General features: G+C 37.6%; 1 protein-coding gene and 1 long non-coding RNA gene across 4 annotated transcripts in view; both read left to right on the top strand.

Annotated features, from left to right (window-relative positions):
* Positions 1 to 24,868, top strand: part of LOC125805051 (uncharacterized) — a 67,917-nt gene that overhangs the window by 37,030 nt on the left and 6,019 nt on the right. The gene's annotated exons all lie outside the window — the stretch shown is intronic.
* crfb1 (cytokine receptor family member b1) lies at positions 1,579 to 24,801 on the top strand. Of its 3 annotated transcripts, none has more exons than XM_022685771.2 (9): positions 1,579 to 1,733; positions 5,976 to 6,064; positions 9,109 to 9,226; positions 9,363 to 9,541; positions 9,632 to 9,786; positions 10,652 to 10,847; positions 14,821 to 14,945; positions 22,156 to 22,296; positions 22,636 to 24,801. In XM_022685771.2, exons 2-9 carry the CDS (start codon positions 6,013 to 6,015, stop codon positions 23,461 to 23,463), a joined length of 1,794 nt encoding a protein of 597 aa, XP_022541492.2. In that variant the 5' UTR covers positions 1,579 to 1,733; positions 5,976 to 6,012; the 3' UTR covers positions 23,464 to 24,801. The 3 variants fall into 3 exon arrangements, with proteins under 3 accessions (XP_022541492.2, XP_022541493.2, XP_022541491.2); XM_022685772.2 differs by having other exon boundaries at positions 5,976 to 6,076; positions 9,378 to 9,541; XM_022685770.2 differs by having other exon boundaries at positions 5,976 to 6,076.

Raw genomic sequence — 24,868 nt, 5'->3', positions numbered from 1 at the left:
CCTCCTGACTGTTGTGCAGGGTCTGATCTGCAACTACGGGAAAAGTTTGGTTAAGGTTAGTGCTGCCAAAAAGGGGGTAAACCAGTTATAAAATCCAAAGGTTCACATACTTTTCCCACCCTCACTGTGAATTTTAAAATGTTGTTCTATAAAACCATGCAAACATATCTTTTTTGTGTGTTATTAGTTTAAAACTGTGTTTGTCTATTGTTGTAACTTAGATGAAGATTAGAACACATTCTGAGAGTCATTTGATTTTGAGTTTCTGCCGATCGATACTTTTAAAACAGTTTTTATAAATGTGTGATTGTTATTGAAACAACGATAACAAAACAGTTAATTTTATCACAAAACATACAAGTACTTAATAGCCATATAAATTATTTCATTTTAAATATGCATATTTTCTTAAATAAGCAAGCTATAAAAATGTCACACAACAATTCTGTGATTAATCATAATTTCATGATGTTTTTTATGTTAATAATTCAGCATTTTTGGAGGGAGACAGTAATAATAGTGCAGTGTGGTTTATGCATGGCTGGCTAGATTAAGACTGTATTTTGTACTTTATTATAATAAGGTATTTTTGATGACTTTTCAAATTAGAATATTTTAACGAGATTGCTGAGTTACTGAGTTTAAATAAGAGTTTTTATTAAGAACATAAACACTAGTGTAGCTGCATATGTTTCTTTTTGGAAATTGGTAACAATGTTTGTGAGTGCCTGCCTGAGCGAGCGAGAAGCGAATGTGTTTGAACACCTTTTATCAATGCGACAGCATGAGCATTCCCACTGCATGTGTGTAGCAGAGTCTGTAATAAATTTGTGGAGTAACAACTTAACTTTATATTTTTTATAAACCAGTAAAATGCTTTTGATATCATAGGATTTTGAAGTGTGAACATAGGACAATTTTACATTAAATTACTTTGCCACAATGGCAGTGCGTCACCACTAGGTGGGGATATTTATTAATAAATATAAGCAGGTCTGTTTTGAGTCTGTGCTCAAAATGAAAAAAGAGACTTAACACTTTTTGGTTTATGATGCTTTTATAATAAGTCCAGCAGCACTGCTGCACTGTCTCATAAATCACCACCATGCTGATCAGTGTCATTACAGTGCTGGGAACAATGACCCGCTACCGAAAAACAAATAGCTGCTTTGTAATGGTCCTGTGAATTGAAGAACAGGAAGAAAGGTTAATAATAATAAACTATGAATCATTGATAATGTGTATAACAATAAATAATATATAATAACAAATAATTAATATAACTGTATATACTAGTGAATAAAACTATATTAAACTGCGTCAATGTTTAACAGGTTTCTCCTCCTGTGCTACATCTTTAAGGCTTCAGGCGCGTGTGGACAGTGTGACAGCACAACGATTGTCACGTGATTGAGAAGAACTGACGTTTTTATTTGTAAGCTACCCGTTTTTAGGCAAGCCCCGCCCTTAACGCGAGGACGGCTGTTAATTATTGTCCAATCCTGGGGCAGGACTCGCACTTCAGGAGCCGATCATATATCACGAAAGGCGGGCCTTTCCTGAATACGGGTGGGTTATAGGGTATTGCTGTGTGGAAAGCGAATTTACTCACAGAGAACTTGAATGTGCCTCAGTGTGCTGCCCAGCTAACTTATCTCTGAGTCTTCCACACAGAGAGTCGGAGTTTTAATAGGATAACGGCGCTCTAGGCAGCCAGGGACACATTTTAAACAGTAAGTAGGATTTGTGTGTATTTTGTGTTCGCTAGCTAGTTAACACTACCTGTGTTGTAAAATGAAACCTAGCTAACACTTATATAGAACATGTCAGTCTGACACGATGTTTATGTGTGTAATTTCGCGGTGATATACGTTCATGTATGTAGAGGTCCAGAAAGTAAAAATCTATTTCAGGGTTTTGTAATAACTGGTTTACCCACCTCTACATCTATGTATACACCATTTATTTAAGTGAACTAGCCAGTTTATAGCCAGTCCACGCAGATGGAAATCCTGGGGTGGATTTTTGGATTTTCTGATTTCTGACCAATCCTTCACCGTTTAGTACAGAAAAAGGTTCTAATAGAACCCAAAGTAAAGTAGTACAGAACTGTCAGTCTTGTTTTGCTCATTTTGTGGTATTTTCGCTCATGTGTTCCATTCTTTCCACGAGTTAAAGAATCTATTGGGAAAAGGAAAGGAATTGCACACCTGATTTCTCCATAGTCACTTCCTGCTGTAACAGTGATCCAACCAGCCAAAGCACTGCACTGTGAAGGCTGTTTATATGGAAGTCAGAGGTTGGGCTGATTATACAATATAGACACGTTATAGGAGCAGTTTTGCCTTTATTGCACAGTAAAATACTTACTTGGGTACTGTTAAATATTTAAAAATATCCTACCTTTTATGTAGGGTGTTACAGATAAATATTTTAAAGTTATACTTTTTGTTTTACAATGGTTTTGTCATGTCATATTATATATGTCCACGCAGTTTAAATAGCAGTAGAGTTTGACCATTGACCAGAACGTTGGTAGTGTAGGTGTGTCTAAACACACAGTATTCCTGATGTCTTGATGTACCTGATCTGTCTTGCGTCTCTCAACTTTCTCTTCACAATAACCCACAGATTCTATATGGGGTTCAGGTCAGGAGAGTTGGCAGGCCAATTGAGCACAGTAATACCATGGTCAGTAAACCATTTACCAGTGGTTTTGGTACTGTGAGCAGGTGCCAGGTCGTGCTGAAAAAATAAATCTTCATCTCCATAAAGCTTTTCAGCAGATGGAAGCATGAAGTGCTCCAAAATATCCTGATAGATAGCTGCATTGACCCTGCCCTTGATAAAACACAGTGGACCAACACCAGCAGCTGACATGGCACCCAGACCATCACTGATTGTGGGTACACTGGACTTCAGGCATTTTGGCATTTCCTTCTCCCCAGTCTTCCTCCAGACTCTGACACCTTGATTTCCGAATGACATGCAAAAATTGCTTTCATCTGAAAAAGTACTTTGGACCACTGAGCAACAGTCCAGTGCTGCTTCTCTATAGCCCAGGTCAGGCGCTTCTGCCGCTGTTTCTGGTTAAAAAGTGGCTTGATCTGGGGAATGCGGCACCTGTAGCCCATTTCCTGCACACGCCTGTGCACGGTGGCTCTGGATGTTTCTACTCCAGACTCAGTCCACTGCTTCCGCAGGTCCCCAAGGTCTGGAATCGGCCCTTCTCCACGATCTTCCTCAGGGTCCGCTCACCTCTTCTGGTTGTGCAGCGTTTTCTGCCACACTTAATTCTTCCCACAGACTTCCCACTGAGGTGTCTTGATAAATCACTCTGGGAACAGCCTATTCGTTCAGAAATTTCTTTCTGTGTCTTACCCTCTTGCTTGAGGGTGTCAATGATGGACTTCTGGACAGCAGTCAGGTCGGCAGTCTTACCCATGATTGCGGTTTTGAGTAATGAACCAGGCTGGGAGTTTTTAAAAACCTCAGGAATCTTTTGCAGGTGTTTAGAGTTAATTCGTTGATTTAGATGATTAGGTTAATATCTCATTTAGAGAACCTTTTCATGATGTACTAATTTTGTGAGCTGTATGCCAAAATTATCAGTATTAAAACAATAAAATACCTAAAATATTTCAGTTGATGTGCAATGAATCTAAAAAATATGAAAGTTAAATTTTTATAATTTCATTATGGAAAAGATTTAACTTTATCACAATACGCTAATTTTTTGAGAAGGACCTGTATGTTTGAGTAAAATGAAAATTGTTGTTTTATTCTAAATAAACTACAGACAACATTTCTTCTAAATTCCAAAAAAAAAAAAATATTGTCATTTATAATATTTGGTGGAATAACCCTGGTTTTTAATCACAGTTTTCATGCATTTTGGCATGTTCACCTCCACTAGTCTTACACACTGCTTTTGGATAACTTTATTCCACTCCTGGTGCAAAAATTAAAGCAGTTTGGTCCAATAGCTTGTGATATTCCATCTTCCTCTTGATTATATTTCAGTTTTTCAATTTGGTAAAATCAAAGAAACTCATAATTTTTAATTGATCTCTTTTTTTCCAGAAGTGTAGACTTGGATGTTTTTACAGTGTCAACATTTAAAGATTTACTATTTAACATTTCTATTTAATCCAGGTTAATATGCTTATGTCTGTTTATTTATTTATTTATTTTCAGTTTTTGGACTACATTTTTTCGTAGTGCTGCCAGGCAATTAAAAACCTTAATCTCAATAAAAAATGCTTTGTGATGAATCTAATGTAATCACATTCATCATCAAAGTATTTTGAACTGTATGATTCATTTGAATTTCATCTGAGGAGTAAATTAATGAATAACTGGTATAGACTTAAAAGCACTGTGTAATAAATGCCAGTCAGCTGTAATTACTGTAGCTATATTTTACTATACCAATTTATTACACCTGCACCTTTATTCAGCTAAACATTACAAAACTATTGTAGAAGACGCTCACACATGCCAGAGGTTAATTTCAGGAGATTCCAGACTATATTTAAAATGTATAATGTTCAAAAATGAAATGCAAATATTAACAGAATTTTGATATTTGACCATATTTTTATCAAATGTTTACTTAGTAAAAGTCCAAATAAAATAAAAGAGTTTAAATAAAATGTTGTTTGATATTATATGTCTACTTTTGGAGAAACAGGCTGAGCTGAGTGTAAACTGTGTGAGTGTCCCTAGTACTTTGGTATTGCTACAAATTAACGATGCGTCGGAAAAATCAACTAGTCGTTGCACCCCTGCTCAACTGCACTCCCCCATTCACTAGCAATGTCCCAACACCAGGATACATGTGAAGCCAGACTGTCTCTTTTTGAACTACCACTGATGTAGCCTTACTGAGTATCCAGCACATGAGAAAAAACTAAGGGACTCTGCTCTTATGCATCAGACGCCTGTGCTGAGAAGGCATCACAACGATATTTATGAGGCCAGAGAGCACCACCTAGGCTAGGCTAGTGTAATTTTTACACTTATTAATATGCCATACCATATGTTTGTCTTTGTTAAAGAGCATAATATAAAGTATTTCAGCATGAAAGCAGGTATTTGTAATATGTGACAGTGTCCTGTATCATTACTATGCTGTTTGTACCAAACCAAACGTGTAAATCGGGTAGAAATTGGTAGAGTTGTGATTATTATAGGTGTATTAAACACCTTACTCAGTACTAACTAATGCCCTGGGGGCACATGGTTGACTCCTCGAATTTGGCGAAACTGACACACCAGCTCCAATAGACGGCGTCAGTCGATGCGGCATCTATGCGTATGACATCTATGGGGATCACAATGACCAATTGTGCTCCCTCGGGACTGCAGTGGCAGTGCCTTTGTCCACTGGACCACTCAGAGTCTTACTCTTTGAACTTTTTTAAATTTTTATTTCTAGTTTTTCCCCATTTTCGCTCAGCCAATTACCCAACCCACTCATTAGGACTCCCAGCACACCAGAAGGGTAAAGACTAACACATGCTTCCTCCGATACTTGTGAAGCCAGCCACTCCTTCTTTTTGAGCTGCTACTGATGCAGCTTTGCCGAGCAGCCAGCGAGCTTGGAAGATACATCAGCTCACAGACATCACCCTTTAAAGATGTCCTAGTTCCTAGTTTGTCCTAGTAACTTTTAATTATGTGGGGAGAAAGTGCCATCTACCCACTCGGAGAGAGCAAGGCCAATTTTGCTCCCTCTGATCGCCGCCAGCTGAGAGGTGGTTCGAACCTGCGACCTCCCGCTCATAGTGGCAGTGCTTAAGACCGCTGGATCACTCACCGCCCTCTTTGTACTTTTAGCTTAATTGAAATTAAGTTGCCTTAAAAAGATATCCAGTATCTGTAAATGTCAGTAAATGTTCTGAAATGTTATTTTGCAGTGTGAAAAAACTGTTCTTCAGATTACTTACTGTTGTTTTGTTTTCTTTTTTCAGGCACGATGTGGTGTTGCAAATCTGATGCAGAATTAATATGAGGATACTAGCCCTGCTTCATATTTATTTCATGTTTCTTGATATTCAAGGTATGTTTACAGGTCAGTGTTTTTTTCCCTGCAGGTTAATGCTGCACCTCTGTTTGAGCTTGGAAGTAAACATTTCCTAGTTCTTATAGTAACTTTTAACTGGAACTCTTCTAAAGGTCTGATTTACTACTATTAAAATCGAATGAACTACTCAGTTTACAAAAGATGAATGTGTGCATCGTTCATTCTCGTGCGACTGGACTCACAGCCAGTCCAGAGCTGGGTTAGGGAGAGCCTATCCACTTCCTATCTCCCCGCTGTATAAGAAAATTATTGCACACCACTACAGGGAGCTCCATAATGAATAGGGGTGAATGGAGCTAAATGGCTAAAATCACAAATTAAAAAAAAGCTTATATCCACTTGTTTAGGATATTCCTTTAATTTGGAAAAAAGTAAAACATTACATGTATTTTCCTCAAAAAGCTAATAAAATCCTACATTTCAGGGGTTTTTAACACATTCCAGGCAGTAAAGCCACTGCATTACTGCTACAGTAAACTGATTGGTGAGCTAATGCTGGCGCTACAGCAAGTGGACATTTAAAATGTTTATAACTGGAGCTTAAAAGGTTCATACTAAGTTTTACAGCTTTATACTAAGTTTTAAAGCTTTATACCTGGAGTTTAGAATGCTCATTTATAACTGGAATTTAAAAGGTTTATAATTGAAGTTTGAAGTTTAAAAGCTTCTACTGCCTAAAACCTCACTACTGTGGAAAAATGTAAATATAGGTAAGTTGTCTTTGCTTTTGTAGTGGAACACATTGTTCTGCTTTCTGAAATTAAAGGAATATCCTTGCCAGGTAATTAATTACTATTATTAACTAGAGTTTTCATTTCCATTCAACCCATTCATTGAGGACTGTCTTTTGGGCTCCTCTAGCAGTTTGCAGTACATTTCTCATATAATAGGGAAGATGAAGGAAGTGAGTAGGCTCCATAAACCAGCTCTCCAGGTAGCTCTTCTATAAAACTTTCCTTGAGTATCACCTTGAGTGCTGCTGTAGCCCCCTAGCATTCTTGTATGTATTGCAACTTTTGTTTATAGCAGTCCCATGCTTTACCTACTGCTCCAATCGTTTTTCCTTTTTCTTGATGTAAAAGTTCTGATCTGGCTGTTTAGAGTGAGTGGTTTTGCCTAGGGGTGTAACGAGATCTCATGGCACGAGAAAAAAAAAAAAAAAAACAGAAGGTGAGCTCCGCGGTACAGTTAAAAAGCTCCGCGCGACAGTAGGCGAGCTCCGCGGTACAGTTAAAAAGCTCCGCTCGACAGTAGATGAGCTCCGCAGTACAGTAAAAAAACCATAGTCTTAAATATGACCGGTTATGTTTACACATAGTTAAATTACAAGAATTTTAGGAGAAAAAACACTAACCGTAGTCTTAATATGACTGGTTGTGGTTTGCACTATATAAGTTTTATTGTTATTTTTTATTACTATTTTTATTTCTATTTCTTATAGAATCAATGTGTGAGAGAAACCAGTCTGTTGATTGTGCGTTATATGATTTTGTCAAATAAAACTCTAGTTTTCAAGCAATTTTTCATTTTTCAATTTTATTTTTAAATCTTGTCTCGTCTTGTTCTTTTGAACCCAGTATCGTGTCTCGTCTCGTCTCGTGATATTAGTGTCTCGTCACACCCCTAGTGTAAAGTAGCCCAAAACAGAATTGAACACAGTTTCTGTGTGCTTTTTCTGTGTGACACATTTGTCTCACATATGAGACAAAAAAAACTGAATTTGCACACTTTTACCTGCAATGTGAACAAAACCTTAAACATTGTGTGCTCTATCTCCTACCTCTGCTACAGCCTATAAATCCTTTTGTCCTCTGTATGTTCCCTGTGAGAAGTGTTGTACCACATTACCACATCATCTTTTTATTTATTCAACACCTGTTCCTAGTTACCAAAAACGAGAAGAACTCTAATGCAATCTTTCTGTAGCCGTCTTTTTTATTGGTCTTCTTTTTTCTTCAGTGTTTGTTTAAAGTCAATGAAACTGTACTAAATCCATTACAAAACCCAAGTAAGCACAGTTTCAAGCTATAATGAAAAAAGTAAAAAACAATTACACAGAGGTAAGGTCTTATGAGTGGGTATGCATATATTTAAACTGTACATCTTGGGAAAAACTTCAAAATGATCTTTTTTTTTTGTTACTATTTGTAGGTGTATGTTTCAGTAAAATTAATATTGTTATATTTTATAAACTCTTCCAAATTCCAAAAAATATATACATTTTTTATTTGGAGCATTTTTTTTTGAGGAAATGAAAAATGGTCAAAATAACAAAAAAAGCTTTCAGACCTCAAATAATGCAAAGAAAACAAATTTATATTCATTTAAAAAACACTAATGTTTTAACTCAGGAAGAGTTCAGAACTCTATTTGGTAGAATAACTCTGAAACCACTGGGTGACCTACAGGGGACCTACAAAAAGAAAGGCAAATGGCAGGTGGGGTGAAGTGCATGGAAAGAACAGTCAAGGCACGGTCAAGTCATGTAAAATAATTTTCTTCGATGAATGGTGAGGATTGGTGATAATCTGTGGAGATTAGAAAACTTTCTTTCTTATGTTCTCCAACTCTGAGGACTGTTTTTTTCCTGCAGTATAATGCTCCATGCAACACAGCTAGATCAATTAAGGTGTGGATGAGAGACCACCAGATTAACCTCCTCACATAAACCCCATTAAAATCCTCAGGAATGTAATCTAGAGGCAGATCGCTGGTCACAAGCCATCAGAAAAAGCTATACTGCTTGAATTCTTGGCATAAAGTCACCCAAAAGTGTGAAAGACAGGTGGAAGCATGGAGGAGTAAAAGCTGAGTAAAAGCTGAAATTAACTATCAGGGTTATTCCACCAATTATTAATTTTTACACTTTTTAGTGAACTTGTTTTTTTTTTTTGCTTATCTGAGGTCTGAAAGCAATGCTTCTTTTTTGACCGTTTCTCATTTTCTGCACTACTTGTCTTGTGAATATTTTTGTAAAGTATATGTATTTTATGTGCTTTTTAATTATCTGTCTTTCCTAGCCTCTAATCTGCTCCCCACACCAGAAAATGTAACACTACTGTCTAACAACTTCAACCACATCTTGATCTGGAGTCCTGGTAGAGGCACACCTCAAGGAACGGTCTACAGCATCAATGTGTAATTTGAGTTTTAAGCTCTTTTTCTTCTACTATTAACCAGATTACTGTTATTCAGTTCACATTTTTATCCCAAACTATTTTTTTTTATGTTCATTGGTTTTATTTTTGGTGTTTGTCATATACATTTTATATAGTTCTTTTCTCTCCAGTAAACCTGACAGCGAGAGAAGAAGAGTGAAAACAAATAAAACAATCCTCGACATCTCCAAATACATGCCAGATATGAATGAGCAGTACACTGTCCGCCTTTCTGCATTATTTGGTAACAGATCATCACCTGTGGTCAAAAGAAACATTACACCCTATATAGAGAGTAAGTAACAATGTGAAGCAGTAATGAAGACAGAGCTCTGTGGGCTCTGGAACATGTAAATCAAAAGCTTCTGTTTTGTTTGTGATTCAGCCATCATTGGTCCTCCTGCTGTGACTATGTCTGGCTGTGGTAACTGCTTCAACATCAGCGTTTCTCTACCAGTAAGAGAGGGCCCGTGGAATCGCACAAATTTCTACAAAGGGATTGTTTTCTACATCCGTCTAAAGAAGGCAGGAGAGGAGAAGGTAATGATGCTGTGATTCTGAAGTCTTTCTGGAAAAAAGAGGGGTTCTTAACCTTTTTATAAAATATTCTTAATATTTAATTACACCTGAATGTCTACACTTTAGTTGCATCTCATTTGTTTTATTTCAAATCCAGTGTGTGACTTTTTAAATCCAGGTATTTAAGCATACCAGTTCATTATATTATATAATTCATGTCATTTGCATTTTGCACTTTTGATTTAAAAATTATTTGCATCTACTTCACTGCTACATCAAATTCTTATACCTATTGTATGTGTATGTTGAGTTGAATCAGACAGTTAAGTAAAATGCAGAATAATCTGATTCCGTGAAATGTTAACTGATGTCTGGATCTGACTCTTTGCACATTTTATGTTGAAACACCCTTTATTAGCATAACTCTCAAGACCCCCAACATTAGGAACCCCTTTTCTAAAATATATAAAAGTATCTTAAATATTTCTGAGAGCATGATAAATTGGGCTTTTAGTCATCATATTTCAGAATTGAAGTACTGAAATGTCTCTGAGGTCACATTCCATCGTTTAAAGTGAAGTCTGTGGGGATTTGCTAAGAATGTGTAATTGCACAGAGTATGGGGAAGAGTACTTTCAATTTATAATATATGTAATTAAATTGCTGTGTGAAATTCTGTGTTTTTGAGTAAACTGTATATTTCATTTTGTTCATTTATTAAATACTGCTTTAATGCAGAGTAATTACCTAATGTCATTAATTAGAATAATTAGAAAGTTAGTTTTCTATTCCAGAGTGATCTCTTTAAGTATTTAGCAATTTACATTAGTTTACCTCACACTACAGTGGATATTGATTATGTTTATTAATGTTTTGTTTATGACAGGTTATCACAGTGCCGAAAACCTGTTCTCACTCTGAGAAGCAGAGTGCGGTGGTGGTGCTGTATAATTGTTCTGTAAAAAATCTTCAGCTGGGTGGGAATTACTGTGTGCAGGCACAACCACACCTTAATGTCAATGAGAATACCCGGCCCTCTGACTGGTTCTGTGCGTTTACTAGTACAGTGGAAGAAAGAGGAGGTAAGGTCTCTGAAGGTACTTTAAAGCTTTTCACATCTAATATTTTAGTTCCCAAATGCAAAGCTTATATTTACAATCTGATTTCCATTATTATTAATAGTAAAATTGTTCCTATTTCATTCTGTCTTACCCGCCTACTTTAACCTAAATGGCTATGTAAAACTCTGGAGTGGGATAGGCACTAAGGCAGCAGCTCAGGACATGGAAGAGAGAAAGAGAAAGGAGATGATTAGGACAGGGTTTATGTTTGCTGGATGAGCTGTATGATGATTAGGGCAGGGTTTATATTTGCTGGATGAGCTGTATGATGATTAGGGCAGGGTTTATATTTGCTGGATGAGCTGTATGATGATTAGGACAGGGTTTATTTTTGCTGGATGAGCTGTATGATGATTAGGGCAGGGTTTATATTTGCTGGATGAGCTGTATGATGATTAGGACAGGGTTTATTTTTGCTGGATGAGCTGTATGATGATTAGGGCAGGGTTTATATTTGCTGGATGAGCTGTATGATGATTAGGGCAGGGTTTATATTTGCTGGATGAGCTGTATGATGATTAGGACAGGGTTTATTTTTGCTGGATGAGCTGTATGATGATTAGGGCAGGGTTTATATTTGCTGGATGAGCTGTATGATGATTAGGGCAGGGTTTATATTTGCTGGATGAGCTGTATGATGATTAGGGCAGGGTTTATTTTTGCTGGATGAGCTGTATGATGATTAGGGCAGGGTTTATATTTGCTGGATGAGCTGTATGATGATTAGGACAGGGTTTATTTTTGCTGGATGAGCTGTATGATGATTAGGGCAGGGTTTATATTTGCTGGATGAGCTGTATGATGATTAGGGCAGGGTTTATATTTGCTGGATGAGCTGTATGATGATTAGGACAGGGTTTATTTTTGCTGGATGAGCTGTATGATGATTAGGGCAGGGTTTATATTTGCTGGATGAGCTGTATGATGATTAGGGCAGGGTTTATGTTTGCTGGATGAGCTGTATGATGATTAGGGCAGGGTTTATATTTGCTGGATGAGCTGTATGATGATTAGGGCAGGGTTTATATTTGCTGGATGAGCTGTATGATGATTAGGACAGGGTTTATTTTTGCTGGATGAGCTGTATGATGATTAGGGCAGGGTTTATATTTGCTGGATGAGCTGTATGATGATTAGGGCAGGGTTTATATTTGCTGGATGAGCTGTATGATGATTAGGGCAGGGTTTATATTTGCTGGATGAGCTGTATGATGATTAGGGCAGGGTTTATATTTGCTGGATGACCTTTATGATGATTAGGGCAGGGTTTATATTTGCTGGATGAGCTGTATGATGATTAGGACAGGGTTTATATTTGCTGGATGAGCTGTATGATGATTAGGACAGGGTTTATGTTTGCTGGATGAGCTGTATGATGATTAGGGCAGGGTTTATGTTTGCTGGATGAGCTGTATGATGATTAGGGCAGGGTTTATATTTGCTGGATGAGCTGTATGATGATTAGGGCAGGGTTTATATTTGCTGGATGAGCTGTATGATGATTAGGGCAGGGTTTATATTTGCTGGATGAGCTGTATGATGATTAGGGCAGGGTTTATATTTGCTGGATGAGCTGTATGATGATTAGGGCAGGGTTTATATTTGCTGGATGAGCTGTATGATGATTAGGGCAGGGTTTATATTTGCTGGATGAGCTGTATGATGATTAGGACAGGGTTTATTTTTGCTGGATGAGCTGTAAGAGGAATAGTTCACACAACAGTAAGAAAGAAAATTACAGAAATTTTAATGAGACAATGAGCTTGTGCAAAGAGAAATGTTTGGAGTCTAGATTTAAGGATTGTGAGCGTGTCTGAGCCCCGTATATTAATAGGGAGGTTGTTCCAAAATTAGGGAGCTTTATAAAAGAAAGCTGTTCAGTACCACTTTAAAATAAGACTACCTTTATAAAGGGTTTATTAATAGTTTATTAATAGGTACTAATTAGGTTGTAAATGCCTTAAAATATAATATACAGTTATAACACATACATAGAAAGGACAACAATATAGATGGCTGTGGGTTCACTATTTGGCAAACAACAGGTCATTGTTGCCCTTTGTACGTATGTGTTATAACTGATTATAATTTTTTTTTATTATTTAATATTATTGTTTTAAAGTGGTACCGTCTTTTTTCTAATACGCGGGACTGATAATAGGCCATAGAATAACGCCCTCCACCAGCACCCAAAACAAACTTAAACAAACATCGCAATTGCCCAGTGGGTCTCTAGTCACTTCACTTTGGGTCCGCTTTGCCTCAGCCTTCCTCTAAATGCTAATTTACTTCCTTTGTACAGCAAATAAGGACATGAAACTCACTTTTGAATGTTTTTGTATTTAAACTTGGTTCTCTGCTTGCCCCTGTTAAAACATTTCGATGTTATGCTTCTATGAGCCGTTTGCATGGCTCCCATATTGTGACCTCCTAATAAGGAAACCTGCATATAACCACCTCAAGCTATGGCTGCAGGCAAAGGTCATACATGGCTTGGTCTTCAACAGCTTATTTGTGTAAAAGTGACAGAGCCTGTCCCCATTCTGAAATGGACTAAAACTGGCAAAACTAGAGCTGGTGTGATTTGTTTTGTGTAAACCATAGACCTATTCCAACTTGTGTAAAAACACAGTTGCAAGAAAAAGTATGTGAACCCTTTGGGATGACTTGGATTTCTGCAATAATTGGTCATTAAATGTGTTCTGATCTTTATCTAAGTTACTACAATAGAAAAACACAGTCTGCTTAAAATAATACCACACAAAAATTATATGTTTGCATGGCTTTATTGAACACAACATGTCAACAACAACAGAATTGTTGACTTGCATGAAGCTGGAAAGGGTTACAGAAGTATATCTAAAAGCCTTGATGTTCATGTGTCCACGGTAAGACAGATGGTCTACAAATGGAGAAAATTCGGCACTGTTGCTGCTCTCTCTAGGTGTGGTCATTCTGTAAAGATGACTGCAAGAGCACAGCGCAGAATGATCAATGAGGTAAAGAAGAATCCTAGAGTGTCAGCTGAAGACTTACAGAAATCTCTGGCACATGCTAACATTTGGCCTCAGTTGCTTGATCCTGCCGCTTTCCACAACACAGCAGCACGTCTGGTCTTCAACCTGCCAAAACGGGCACATGTCACTCCGCTGCTCATTGAGCTCCACTGGCTACCAGTTGCTGCTCGTATCAAATTCAAAGCTCTTACAATCGCCTACAAGGTGATGACAGAACAGCTCCTTCCTACCTGCACTGATCACTCCTGAAGGCTTACGCTACCTCCCGGCCTCTGCGCTCCTCCAATGAACGTCTCCTCGCTTTACCAAACAAACATTCACACAAAGCAATCCAGACTGTTCTCATACAGAGTTCCCCAATGGTGGAACAAACTACCTTCCACTACCAGATCAGGAGAATCTCTCTCTATCTTTAAGAAACTCCTGAAGACAGAGCTCTTCAAAGAGCACTTACTCTCTTAACACCTCTAACACACTAACTACTTCTAACCTCATTTCCTTCTTCCCCTCCTTCACTCCTCTATCCTATTACTTCCCTTTGACCTCCTTTAGGCCCTATATAAAGATGTTTTTTCCTTTAACTTCTATTACTTTTGTACTTCACTATTGTAAGTCGCTTTGGACAAAAGCGTCTGCCAAATGTAATGTAGTGTAATGTAAAAAAACATGCAAACAATTTTTGTGTGGTATTAGTTTAAGCAGACTGTGTTTGTCTATTGTTTTGACTTAGATGAAGATCAGAACACTTTTAATGACAAATTTATGCAGAAATCCAAGTTTTGCTTTAATGCATCATTGGATCATGTTTTAATTATTGAGAATAACTCTAAAATTCTCATTAATGTAATGTTTTGCCCATAGTGATTATTAATAATGCAAATTTCTTTTAATGTATCTTGTTGTTTCTCTCACTCTAGTGGCATTTGTTGCTGGTTGGACCATATGTTTTGTGCTGGCCGGGCTGTGTTTGCTGATTATCACAGCCAGCCTGGTATATACCAGGTCTCTGTGCAGGTGGAGGATGAATCTGCCCAAAGCACTGGTAAAACCTCACACCTACACAAACACCACTGACATGAGAGCTGACAATAAAACATCTACAGCTATTAGCTTTCTGAAAGGCATGGCTGATTCTAAATAATTCCTGTGAAAATTAACCGGTTAGCCTTTTGATGGGTGCAAACATTTATTTGTTTTTTTCCCATATTTATGGAAATGCTCTGTCAGACTGAGAGTAAAATAATTTAAGTTACTATATATTTGTTTCTATTCAGTTATACATTAATAGAAGCAGTTATATTTTGTGAAGCATATACTAAGTCCTAGTTCTTAGTAATCAGCCACCTAGAGTTAAATAAGAATATTTTTGTTCCATATCTTTTTTTTCTTTCTGCATAAGTTTGTCATAAAATGTGAAGTTATCTTTAAATATAATGTGCCTACAATAATAGCAAAAAATGTTTATATAGACACAACCATAAATCCTCATAGTTAGTGGAAAAAAGTACAGTGGTATGAAAAAGTTTGGGCAACCCTGATCATTTTAACGATTTTTTTTTATAAATAATTGGTTGTTCCGATCAGCAATTTCAGTTAAATATATCATACAGCAGATGATCACAGTGATGTTTGAGAAGTGAAATGAAGTTTATAGGATTTACAGAAAGTGTGCAAAGTGTAAATCTGTAACTAAAATTAGGCAGGTGCATAAATTTGCGCACCCTTTTCGTTTTATTGATTTGAATGCCTTTAGCACTAATTATTGGAACACAACATTTCTTTGGTAAGCTTATCGACCCTTGACCTACATACACAGGTGAATCCAATTATGAGAAAGGGTTAAGGTTTTTTAAAGTGGCAACATGGGAGCCTCAAAACAGAACTCTCAAATGACCTGAAAAAAAGATTGTTCAACATCATGGTTTAGGGGAAGGATACAAAAAGCTTTCTCAGAGATTTCAGCTGTCAGTTTCCAGTGTGGGGAACATAGTGAGAAATAGAAGAGTTCTAGTTAAGGCTTGAAGTGGCAGACCAAAAAAAATCTCAGATAAGCAGAGGAAAAGAATAATGAAAACAGTCATAGTCAACCCACAGACCAGCTCCAAAGAACTACATCATCTTGCTGCAGATGGTGTCACTGTGCATCGTTCAACTATACAGCGCACTTTGAACAAAGAGAGGCTGTATGGGAGAGTAATGCAGAAGAGTACACGCCACAAACAGAGTCGCTTGAGTTATGCTAAAGCACATTTGGACAAGCCAGCTTCATTTTGGAATAAGGACTGATCTGTGGACTGATGAAACTAAAATTGAGTTATTTGGAGGGCGGTATGCATGGCAGAAAAAGAACACAGAATAATAAGACACACACTTGCTACCCACAGTAAAATTTAGTAGGGATTTCATCATGCTGTGTGGCTGTGTGGTCAGTGCAGGTAGTGGGAATCTTGTTAAAGTTGAGGGTCGCGTCAGGGCTGGATACTTCAACGAGACAGTCACCGTAAAAACTGCTCAAAATCTACTTCATGCAGAGAAACAATTACAACGTTCTGGAATGGTCAGCTCAATCTGTGATGTGATTTAAAGCGGGCTGTTTATACTCAGAAACTGAACTGGAGATGTTTTGTAAAGAAGAATGGTTCAAAATACCTTTAACCAGAAGCCAGACTCTCATTATACAAAAGCCTTTAGAGGCTGTTATTTCTGCAAAAGAAGGGTCTACTAAATATTGATGTAATTTTCTGTTATGCACCTGCCTAATTTGGTTTAAATAATTTTTGTGCACTTTCTGTAAACCCTATAAACATCATTTTACTTCTCAAACATTATTGTGTTTGTCTGCTATATAATATATTTAATTAAAATTGCTGATCCAAACAACCAATGAATCATGAAAATGATCAGGGGTGCCCAAACTGTTTCATACCACTGTATGTGAACCCCTGTGTTAATGTCCTTCAAAAAGCTGATTAATATTGACATTGAGTCTTGATAGTTTGGAGGTGTGGACTATAGTTAATTTGGCAGATCAAAACAGAGATCAAAAAGAGTATTCTCAGAGACCAAGGTACTAAACTGTACACACGAATTCTGGGTGTGACTATAATGTATAAACCAAGAAGTAAAATTTTTCTCTGTTATTTACAGTTATTCCTTATTCGTTACAGACTAGTACATGTACAGAACATTACAGACACCCTGTGGTTAAAGTTCATTATTCCATCTCCCTGTGTACAACTTTCCAGTGGCATAATATGAATGTATTAACAGTCAGGTTCAGGTCAGTTTAAGAAATCCAGTATACATTGTAAACGTGTGAAAATATAACTTAATAACTTATTTAGATTGGGTTTGACATAGATTCATTGAGTATATTAAGTAAACAAACAATATAAAATTCTTATGTACAAATGTGAACTTATTTTGTACTATGTATTTCTTATTTAACATCCCTGAGGTCTGCTTTCCCCTCTTTTATTTTTCATTAGACTAAACTGCATGTGTAAATGTTTTTTGAGAATTTCCAGAAGATTAGGAAAGTCAGCATCAATTATTACAACTCCAATTCCAGTAAAGTTGAGCTGTTTTGTAAAACATAAATGAAAACTGAATATGATGATTTGCAAATTCTTTTCATCCTGTATTCAACTGAATACACTTCAAAAACAAGATATTTAATGTTCAAATTGATAAACTTTTTTGTTTTTTGCAAATATTCACTAGTCATTTTGAATTTGATGCAACACTTTCCAAAACACAAGCATGTTTACAACTGTTACATCTTTTTTCCTTTTAACAACTCTTAATAAGTGTTTGGGATCTAAAGACACTTATTGTTGAAGCTTTGTAGGTGGAATTGTTTCCCATTCTTGCTTGATGTACATATTAAGTTGCTTAACAGATCGGGGCACTCTTTTACTATGAAGACACTCTGTTGCAACATGTGCAGGATGTGGCCCTGCATTGTGTTGCTGGGAGCATATGTTGCTCCAAAACCTGTATGTACCTTTCAGCATGGTGCCTTCACAGATGTGCAAGTTACCCATGTCATGGGCACTAACATACTCCCTCTTTGGCCCAGAGGACATAACGTTCATGATTTCCAAAATTTATTTAAAATGGCTGAGTTTTAATTTGCACTTGTAGATGGAGTGACAAACTGTGTTCAGAAACAGTGGTTTTCTGAAGTGTTCCTGAGACCATGTAGTAATAATTTTAATGCAGTGCCGCCTGAGGGATAGAAGATCACGAGAATCCAGTGTTGGTTTTCTGCTTTGTCGCTTACTTGCAGATTTTTCTCCAGATTCTCTATATCTTTTGATGATGTTATGGACTCTAGACAGAGAAATGCTGTTCTTGGATGTTGTGTTTGGGTTTTGTAATATATATATACTGTTTACAAATAGGCCTGTCACAATATTTACTTTTCATTCAGTGTATGGACATGATTGCATTCCACATTTATTTATGTATCATGAAGGTCAGCAACATTTTAGTGTTAGTATTCTTTCCGAACCGTCACCGTTTGGGGGTCACGGTTCAGTATGCGCAAACGCATGCAGAATACAAGGTACAGGCAGTTTGTAGAAGACTTGTGTAAGACTGTTGCTTTTATCAACTCACTACTGACTTAACCTGCCCTGAGAAGTTTAGCTCTGACTCTGGAAGTTGGAACACAAGCAGACCACATGCGCAGAAACACAGATCATTCACACCATTCACACACCGTCACTGCGCTGCCATAGAAAACTAATATATATATATGTATGTTTGTGTGTGTGTGTGTGTGTGGAATGTTGTGTTTGTAGACTTTGGGTCATTTTTAAATGTCAAACCACAGAACAGAACGTGCAATACCTGAGCAGCTCTTTCCTCTCAGACTGGCTGTGTTGTGTGAATTTGTGCGTAGGCAGTGCTGTTTCCATGCTAAATGGGGAGCTGTGGTGTCTTGGGTGAATCACCCCTTTTGGGTATTACCCTCTTTATTTTACCACAATACATTCTCTCTCCATCTCTGGTCTTCATTACACCTCAGACTGACTGGATATGTACAAATAATAAGTGATTTTTTTAGGAACTGTTGTGTCAATAAAGAGAGAAACACATTTTCTCTATTCAGTCAGTCAGTCAGTCAGTTAGTAAATAAGAAATGAAAGCTTGGACTAGTTTGTTGGCAGTGTGAAAACACTTTTTGGGAGGGTTCAGTCTCTCTGACCAGTTACAGAGCCTCGCCCATTAAACAATAGAAGAAGAAAAAGAAGTGGTGTTTGGTGCATCACATGTACTACTGTAACTGTAGAGTAACCCTTATTTATGAACATAAATAAAAGAAATCAGGGGGAATCTGTTACACTCATTCTGCCGCGGGATGCACGTGCACTCAAATGCATTTTGGCAACATGTGGAAAGGCAACTTGCCAAAATGATAAATTATATATCTACAAACCAATCAGTATTATGTGAAGTATAGGGAGACTCCGCTCACGTAAATAATGATGACAGGATATAGTAAATTTGTTTAATGCGCTCAGTAACTAATTGCAGTGTAAAACTGATCAAAACTGTAACAAACATGTGAAGCTTGATTCGTACTTATCTGAACATTTCAGTTGTAAAAACACCTTTAAATGTCTGTTTGTTTCTGTGTTGTTTTTGGCAGTTTAAAAGATTTTACTTACTGTTATCTATATATATATATATATTTTTTTTTTTTTTGTCTGGTTAAGATTGAATATATTTATTGTCTATAGATATTTACTATAGACAATAAATATAAATAACTTATTTTGCTAATCCCCCACTGACACACAAGCTATTATAAAAAAAGTAAAAAGAGTAAAGAAAACTATACAACATAATTTATAGACTATAAACATACATTAAACAAGACAAATATTAAGCTAAATATTTAAGTTAAATGCAGTGCCTTGCAAAAGTATCCAGCCCCCTTTAAACTTTTCAACCTTTTGCCACATTTCAGGCTTCAAACATAAAGATATAACATTTATTTTTTTTTTGTGAAGAATCAACAAGTGGAACAAAATCGTTAATACTTTATAGTGTCACCTTTTGCTGCAATTACAGCTGCAAGTTGCTTGGGGTATGCCTCTATCTCTGGGGTGTGTATTTGGCGCCATCCATCTTCCCATCAATTTTAACCATCTTCCCTTTCCCTGCTGAAGTAAAGCAGGCCCAAACCATGATGCTGCCACCACCATGTTTGATAGTGAGAAAGGTGTGTTCAGGGTGATGAGCTGTGTTGCTTTTATGCAAAAACATAACGTTTTGCATTGTGGCCAAAAGGTTTGATTTTGGTTTCATCTGACCAAGAGCACCTTCTTATGGTAGATTTGCAGTGCTCTGATACTTCTTCCATTTCAATATGATCGCTTGCACAGTGCTCCTTGAGATGTTTAAAGCTTGGAAAATCTTTTTGTATCCAAATCCGGCTTTACATTTGTTTACAAAAATATCTCGGACCTGCCTGGTGTGTTCTGTGGTCTTCATGATGCTCTCTGCACTTTAAACAGAAAGTAAGGGGGGCGAATAATATTGCATGCCACGCTTTTGAGTTTTTAATTTCTAAAAATATCCAATAAATTTCGTTCCACTTCACGATTATGTCCCACTCGATTTTGATTCTTCACAAAAAAATTTAAATTTTATATCTTTATATATTGAAACCTGATTTGTGGCAAAAGGTTGAAAAGTTTTTGCAAGTCACTGTATAGACTTAGAACTATGGACAAATAGAAAGTAGATGAGTAATAGCTTAAAACTGGTAAATGTACTGCAAACATTACAGTAAACATTATTAAAAGACATATAAAAAATATGTAAGTAAATATAAGTATCGTATCGTAAATATATTAGTATTGTTCACTTTGCATTACTGTAAAGCAGCAGTAAGATAACAGCAATATGTAGTATGTGTATTTATAGTCCATTGTGTGTGTGTGTGTGTTGCCAAAGTTCAGTCAGTGAAAGTGAGGGGAGGGGGTAGTGTGCAGAATAAGCTGTTTACAATCCTAATGGCTTGTTGGTAGAGACTTTAGAAACATTGTGTGAGTCTAGTTGTCCTGAAACTTACAATCCTGTAGCATCTACCTGAAGGTAGAAGCATGAAGAGGCTGTGTTGGGAGTATGTGCTATGCATGCCTAATTTCCTCAGCATTCTCAGGAAGTACAGCCGCTGATGTGAACACCAAGCAATTTGAAGGTCTCCACCCTCCCCACATCTGTACCACCTATATACAGATGGCCTAACAGCTTCCCCCTTCTCATTGGGTCGACAGGTTGTTGTCCTAAAACCACACCATCAGATCTGCTGTTGAGAGATGTTGTTGTTGTACTGGGAGGCAACACAGTCATATGTGAAGAGTGTGTAGAGCAGGGGGCTTGGTGCACATCCCTGAGGGGTCTTGTGCTAACGGATATTGTGCTGGATGTGTGATTCCCAATTCTGACTGATTGGGGTCTGCCACTTAGGAAATCCAGCACCCAACTGCAGAGGGAGGGTGTCAGTCCAAGGGTGAGGAGCTTATCGGCGAGTTTGTGTGGGATGACCATGTTGAATACTGAGTAATCGATTCAACATTCTGACATAGGTGTCTTTTCCCTTTAGGTTAGTGAGAACTGTGTGAACTGTGTTGACTGCATCATCAGTGGACTAATGATGGTGATACAAAAACTGCATACGGTACAGTGGGTCTGGAATGGCTTCCTTGATGTTACTCATGACTATCCTTTCGAAGCACTTTATCACAGTCGGAGTAAGTGCAACAGGTCGATAGTCATTTAGACAGGTCACTGTGTTCTTCTTGGAATGAGGTACGAAGATGGTGGACTTAAAGCCTGTACAAGACGCAATATGTCTGCTAGGACTTTAGCCAGCTCTGAGGAGCAGACCCGGAGTGTGCACTCATGGATGTTGTCTGGGTCCGTGGGTTTATTCTACTCAAAGCCGTATGCACTTCTCCTGGTGACACAGCAAGCGATGTGCTCTGTGTAATCTCTGGTTGGTATTAAGGGCTTCAAAGTGTGTGTAGAACTCATTCAGTCTGTAATGTGTTTCAGTCCTGCATCTGCGGTGGTGTGGTATCCCTCTGGTGAATCTAGTTCCTGGATCTATGCAGGTCATAGCTTCCAGGGTCTTATACATAACGCTGTGCTTTGCAGCTTTCAATAAGGAGTAGGGGAACACTGTATTCTTGTAATCTAACTCCTTTCTCTCACTTCCACTTTCATATTAGACTGCTGTTGTGCCTGGTCGCTACTTTTCCGCAGAGGAGACGCAGCTGTCAGTTGCTGAAGTTGATACCAGCGTGAAGTCAAACAAGACTAAACAAGTTCATCAGATTCAGGCAGACCTCCATAAAAAAGAAACAAAAGAAGTAAGGATCTCATTCCATACAAAGGTTTTAACAGTATTTTTACAGCTAGTTGCTAATAATTTGGGTAACTCAGTATATTATGACCTCCTTGTTTCTACACCCCTTATCCATTTTCCAGCTCCACTGATCATATAGGCCACTTTATGGTTGTATAATAACAGACAGTAGCCTTTTTTTACAATCCTCCTTTCACCCTGTTCTTTAATGCTTAAAAACCCACTGGACACCCACAGATCAGCGATTATTATTATTATTTGGTCATTTTTCTCAGCAGTGATCACATACAGCAAACAGAGTTTTTAAACATTGTGTTGACTGTGATTCCTTCCCTTTTTTCAGCAGACAGATATGGAGGAAGAGGATGAGGATAATGATGATGATGACGATGACAACAACGATGAAGGAGAGATCAGTAAGTGTAACTACATGGACCGGGGCATTAACAACAGTGACTCCCAAGCCACCAACAGCAGGCAAAGCACCACTAGCACAACCACCACTCTCTGTGAGGTGGCAGAGGATTCTGGGGGATGTATTGAGAAGTTTCTACCTACTGAAGCTAAACCAGCTCCTACCAGCAGTACAGCGCTGTCCCAGGTTCTGCATCAACATCACATTGGTAACACACAAGTGATCTCAGCTGATCTGAGACCAGAAAAGCAAAATCTGCCCACTCTGAGAGAGATGGGACCAGATGGAGGACGAATAAACCAGACAGAAGCAGACCCTGATCATAACATCAGCCTGTCTTCAGTGAGACTGATGTCTTTGCAGACCACAGCAGGGGATGTGAGACATGCTAAAGATGTTCAAGAGCCCCTCGTACCACTGCTGATACGAGAACTAGCAGAAGACAGACTTTACCTGTCAAAGCCACAAACTGGAAATCCCACACTACTGGGACTTCACACACATTCTAATTTTCAGAGAACTGCACAGGCAGACTCGCAAAATGAAAAACTGTCAAAACTAAAATACCTCCCTGAGAAAAGGTCAGACCAACCAGTCAGGCATGACTGGACACAAACCAGGAATATGGCTATGCACAGGGGTGAACAAGACACAGAAATTGAGTGTTTATTGGAGCAAGACAAGATGGAGAAGGAAGAAAAGGATGAAGAGGAAGATGAAGAAGAGGACTATACCTCAGGGTACATGAAACGATGACCAGCACTTTTATTATGTCTTGGACTGACCAGTATGTGTTTACTAGAAACCTGTAGTTGGTACTTCCAGTCATTTAGTCTAAGGTTATGTATGATCGGACTGCAGGCAGTCAGATCAGATTTGTTTCTTAGATCTGATCTGTTGAGATGATAGTCAGTGATTAGTTACAATATGTATACAGTATACATGTACTGTATTGAACAGAATTAATCGTCAAAACAACTCAGGACAATAGGTGAGGAACCACTGGTACAGATACACAATGTGTGGAGGATACAGATCTGTTGTGTGAGTGAGACTGTGTTTCTGTGTGAGTGTGTGTTGGTGGATGTCTGAGAGTGGGTAAAACATGGTCCATTGTTTTACCTTATGACCCTATGGCTGTTTCTTCACCATTATAGTGGGTTTAAAAAATAGTTTTTGCAAAGCAAATCAATCATCTTTTAAATAATCCAATATGGTTTCATAAAAAGCTGAGATCGATCTTCAAAATTAGCCTGTTTTATTCCAGTCTGTGCGTAAATGCTCTCATTTAATCTCATGTGAACAGTCATTCAGTTCAGGAAATCAGTGTGTTACCCGGCCATGACAGGTTATTGAACTAATGTACCAGACACAGCTGGGTAATTCAAACTGAGCATCAGCAGACCACGTTTACATAAATGTATATTTTGCCAAAGAAAGGCACCAGCCTATTAGCATCACAGTGCCACCTGCAGGTCAGAGCTGGCTTTGCTAAATTCGTGAATACACAGAACCTTAGATTACCTCTGAAACTATGTGGTAACAGTTCTGTATCAGTCAGTTATAGTTCATTGCTGTTGGTTTGGGTGTGCCGCGTTTTTTATGTAATAGAAATGTCAGTTTTTGCTACACAACACTGAGCCAGTGTAGGTTGTAAATGTAGGGCCCAAATGTTTTGAAATTTTGTGACTTATTCTAAGGGGATAAATATTCTAAAAAACAATAATATAGGCTGTTTTAAGTCAGTATTTATATTTTATACTTGCTATTTTTAGTGAAACTGTTCTCTACTGACATGTGAGTTATCAGTTGTCACTTACAGTCTTAAATTATAACAAATAAAATAAAATAAAAACTATTATTGCACTGGAGATGGGGATATGCAGAATCGTTTGTGGTTCAGTTCGAGAAACATTTTTTTCTCTTATTTATAATTGTGTTCTTTTTGTTTTGGGTTTCTTCAGCTGCAGTTTCCCATATTTATATTGTTTTCTTTGTAATACTGTTTTGTAATGGCTGGTTAGTTGTGAAATGTAATTTTTCTTTACTTTTTCTGACTGCTCAAACTTTAATCAATAAACCAAGTTAAAGCAAGCACTGAAGTTTTCTTGTGTTTACTGTTTGTGTAGCTGCAAATTAATTTCTAATTAAATCATTTATA

Source organism: Astyanax mexicanus, chromosome 11 (genome assembly GCF_023375975.1).
Source record: "Astyanax mexicanus isolate ESR-SI-001 chromosome 11, AstMex3_surface, whole genome shotgun sequence".
Taxonomy (NCBI): Eukaryota; Metazoa; Chordata; class Actinopteri; order Characiformes; family Acestrorhamphidae; genus Astyanax; species Astyanax mexicanus.
This window is presented reverse-complemented; position numbering and strand designations above follow the sequence as displayed.

Bases quoted from the DNA above. Each gene is read 5' to 3' on its own strand.
- crfb1 (XM_022685770.2), top strand. From the start codon at position 6,013: ATGAGGATACTAGCCCTGCTTCATATTTATTTCATGTTTCTTGATATT. The intron at 6,077-9,108 runs GTCAGTGTTTTT...TGTCTTTCCTAG, and splicing joins TATTCAAGGTATGTTTACAG to CCTCTAATCTGCTCCCCACA. The intron at 10,848-14,820 runs GTAAGGTCTCTG...CTCTCACTCTAG, and splicing joins TACAGTGGAAGAAAGAGGAG to TGGCATTTGTTGCTGGTTGG.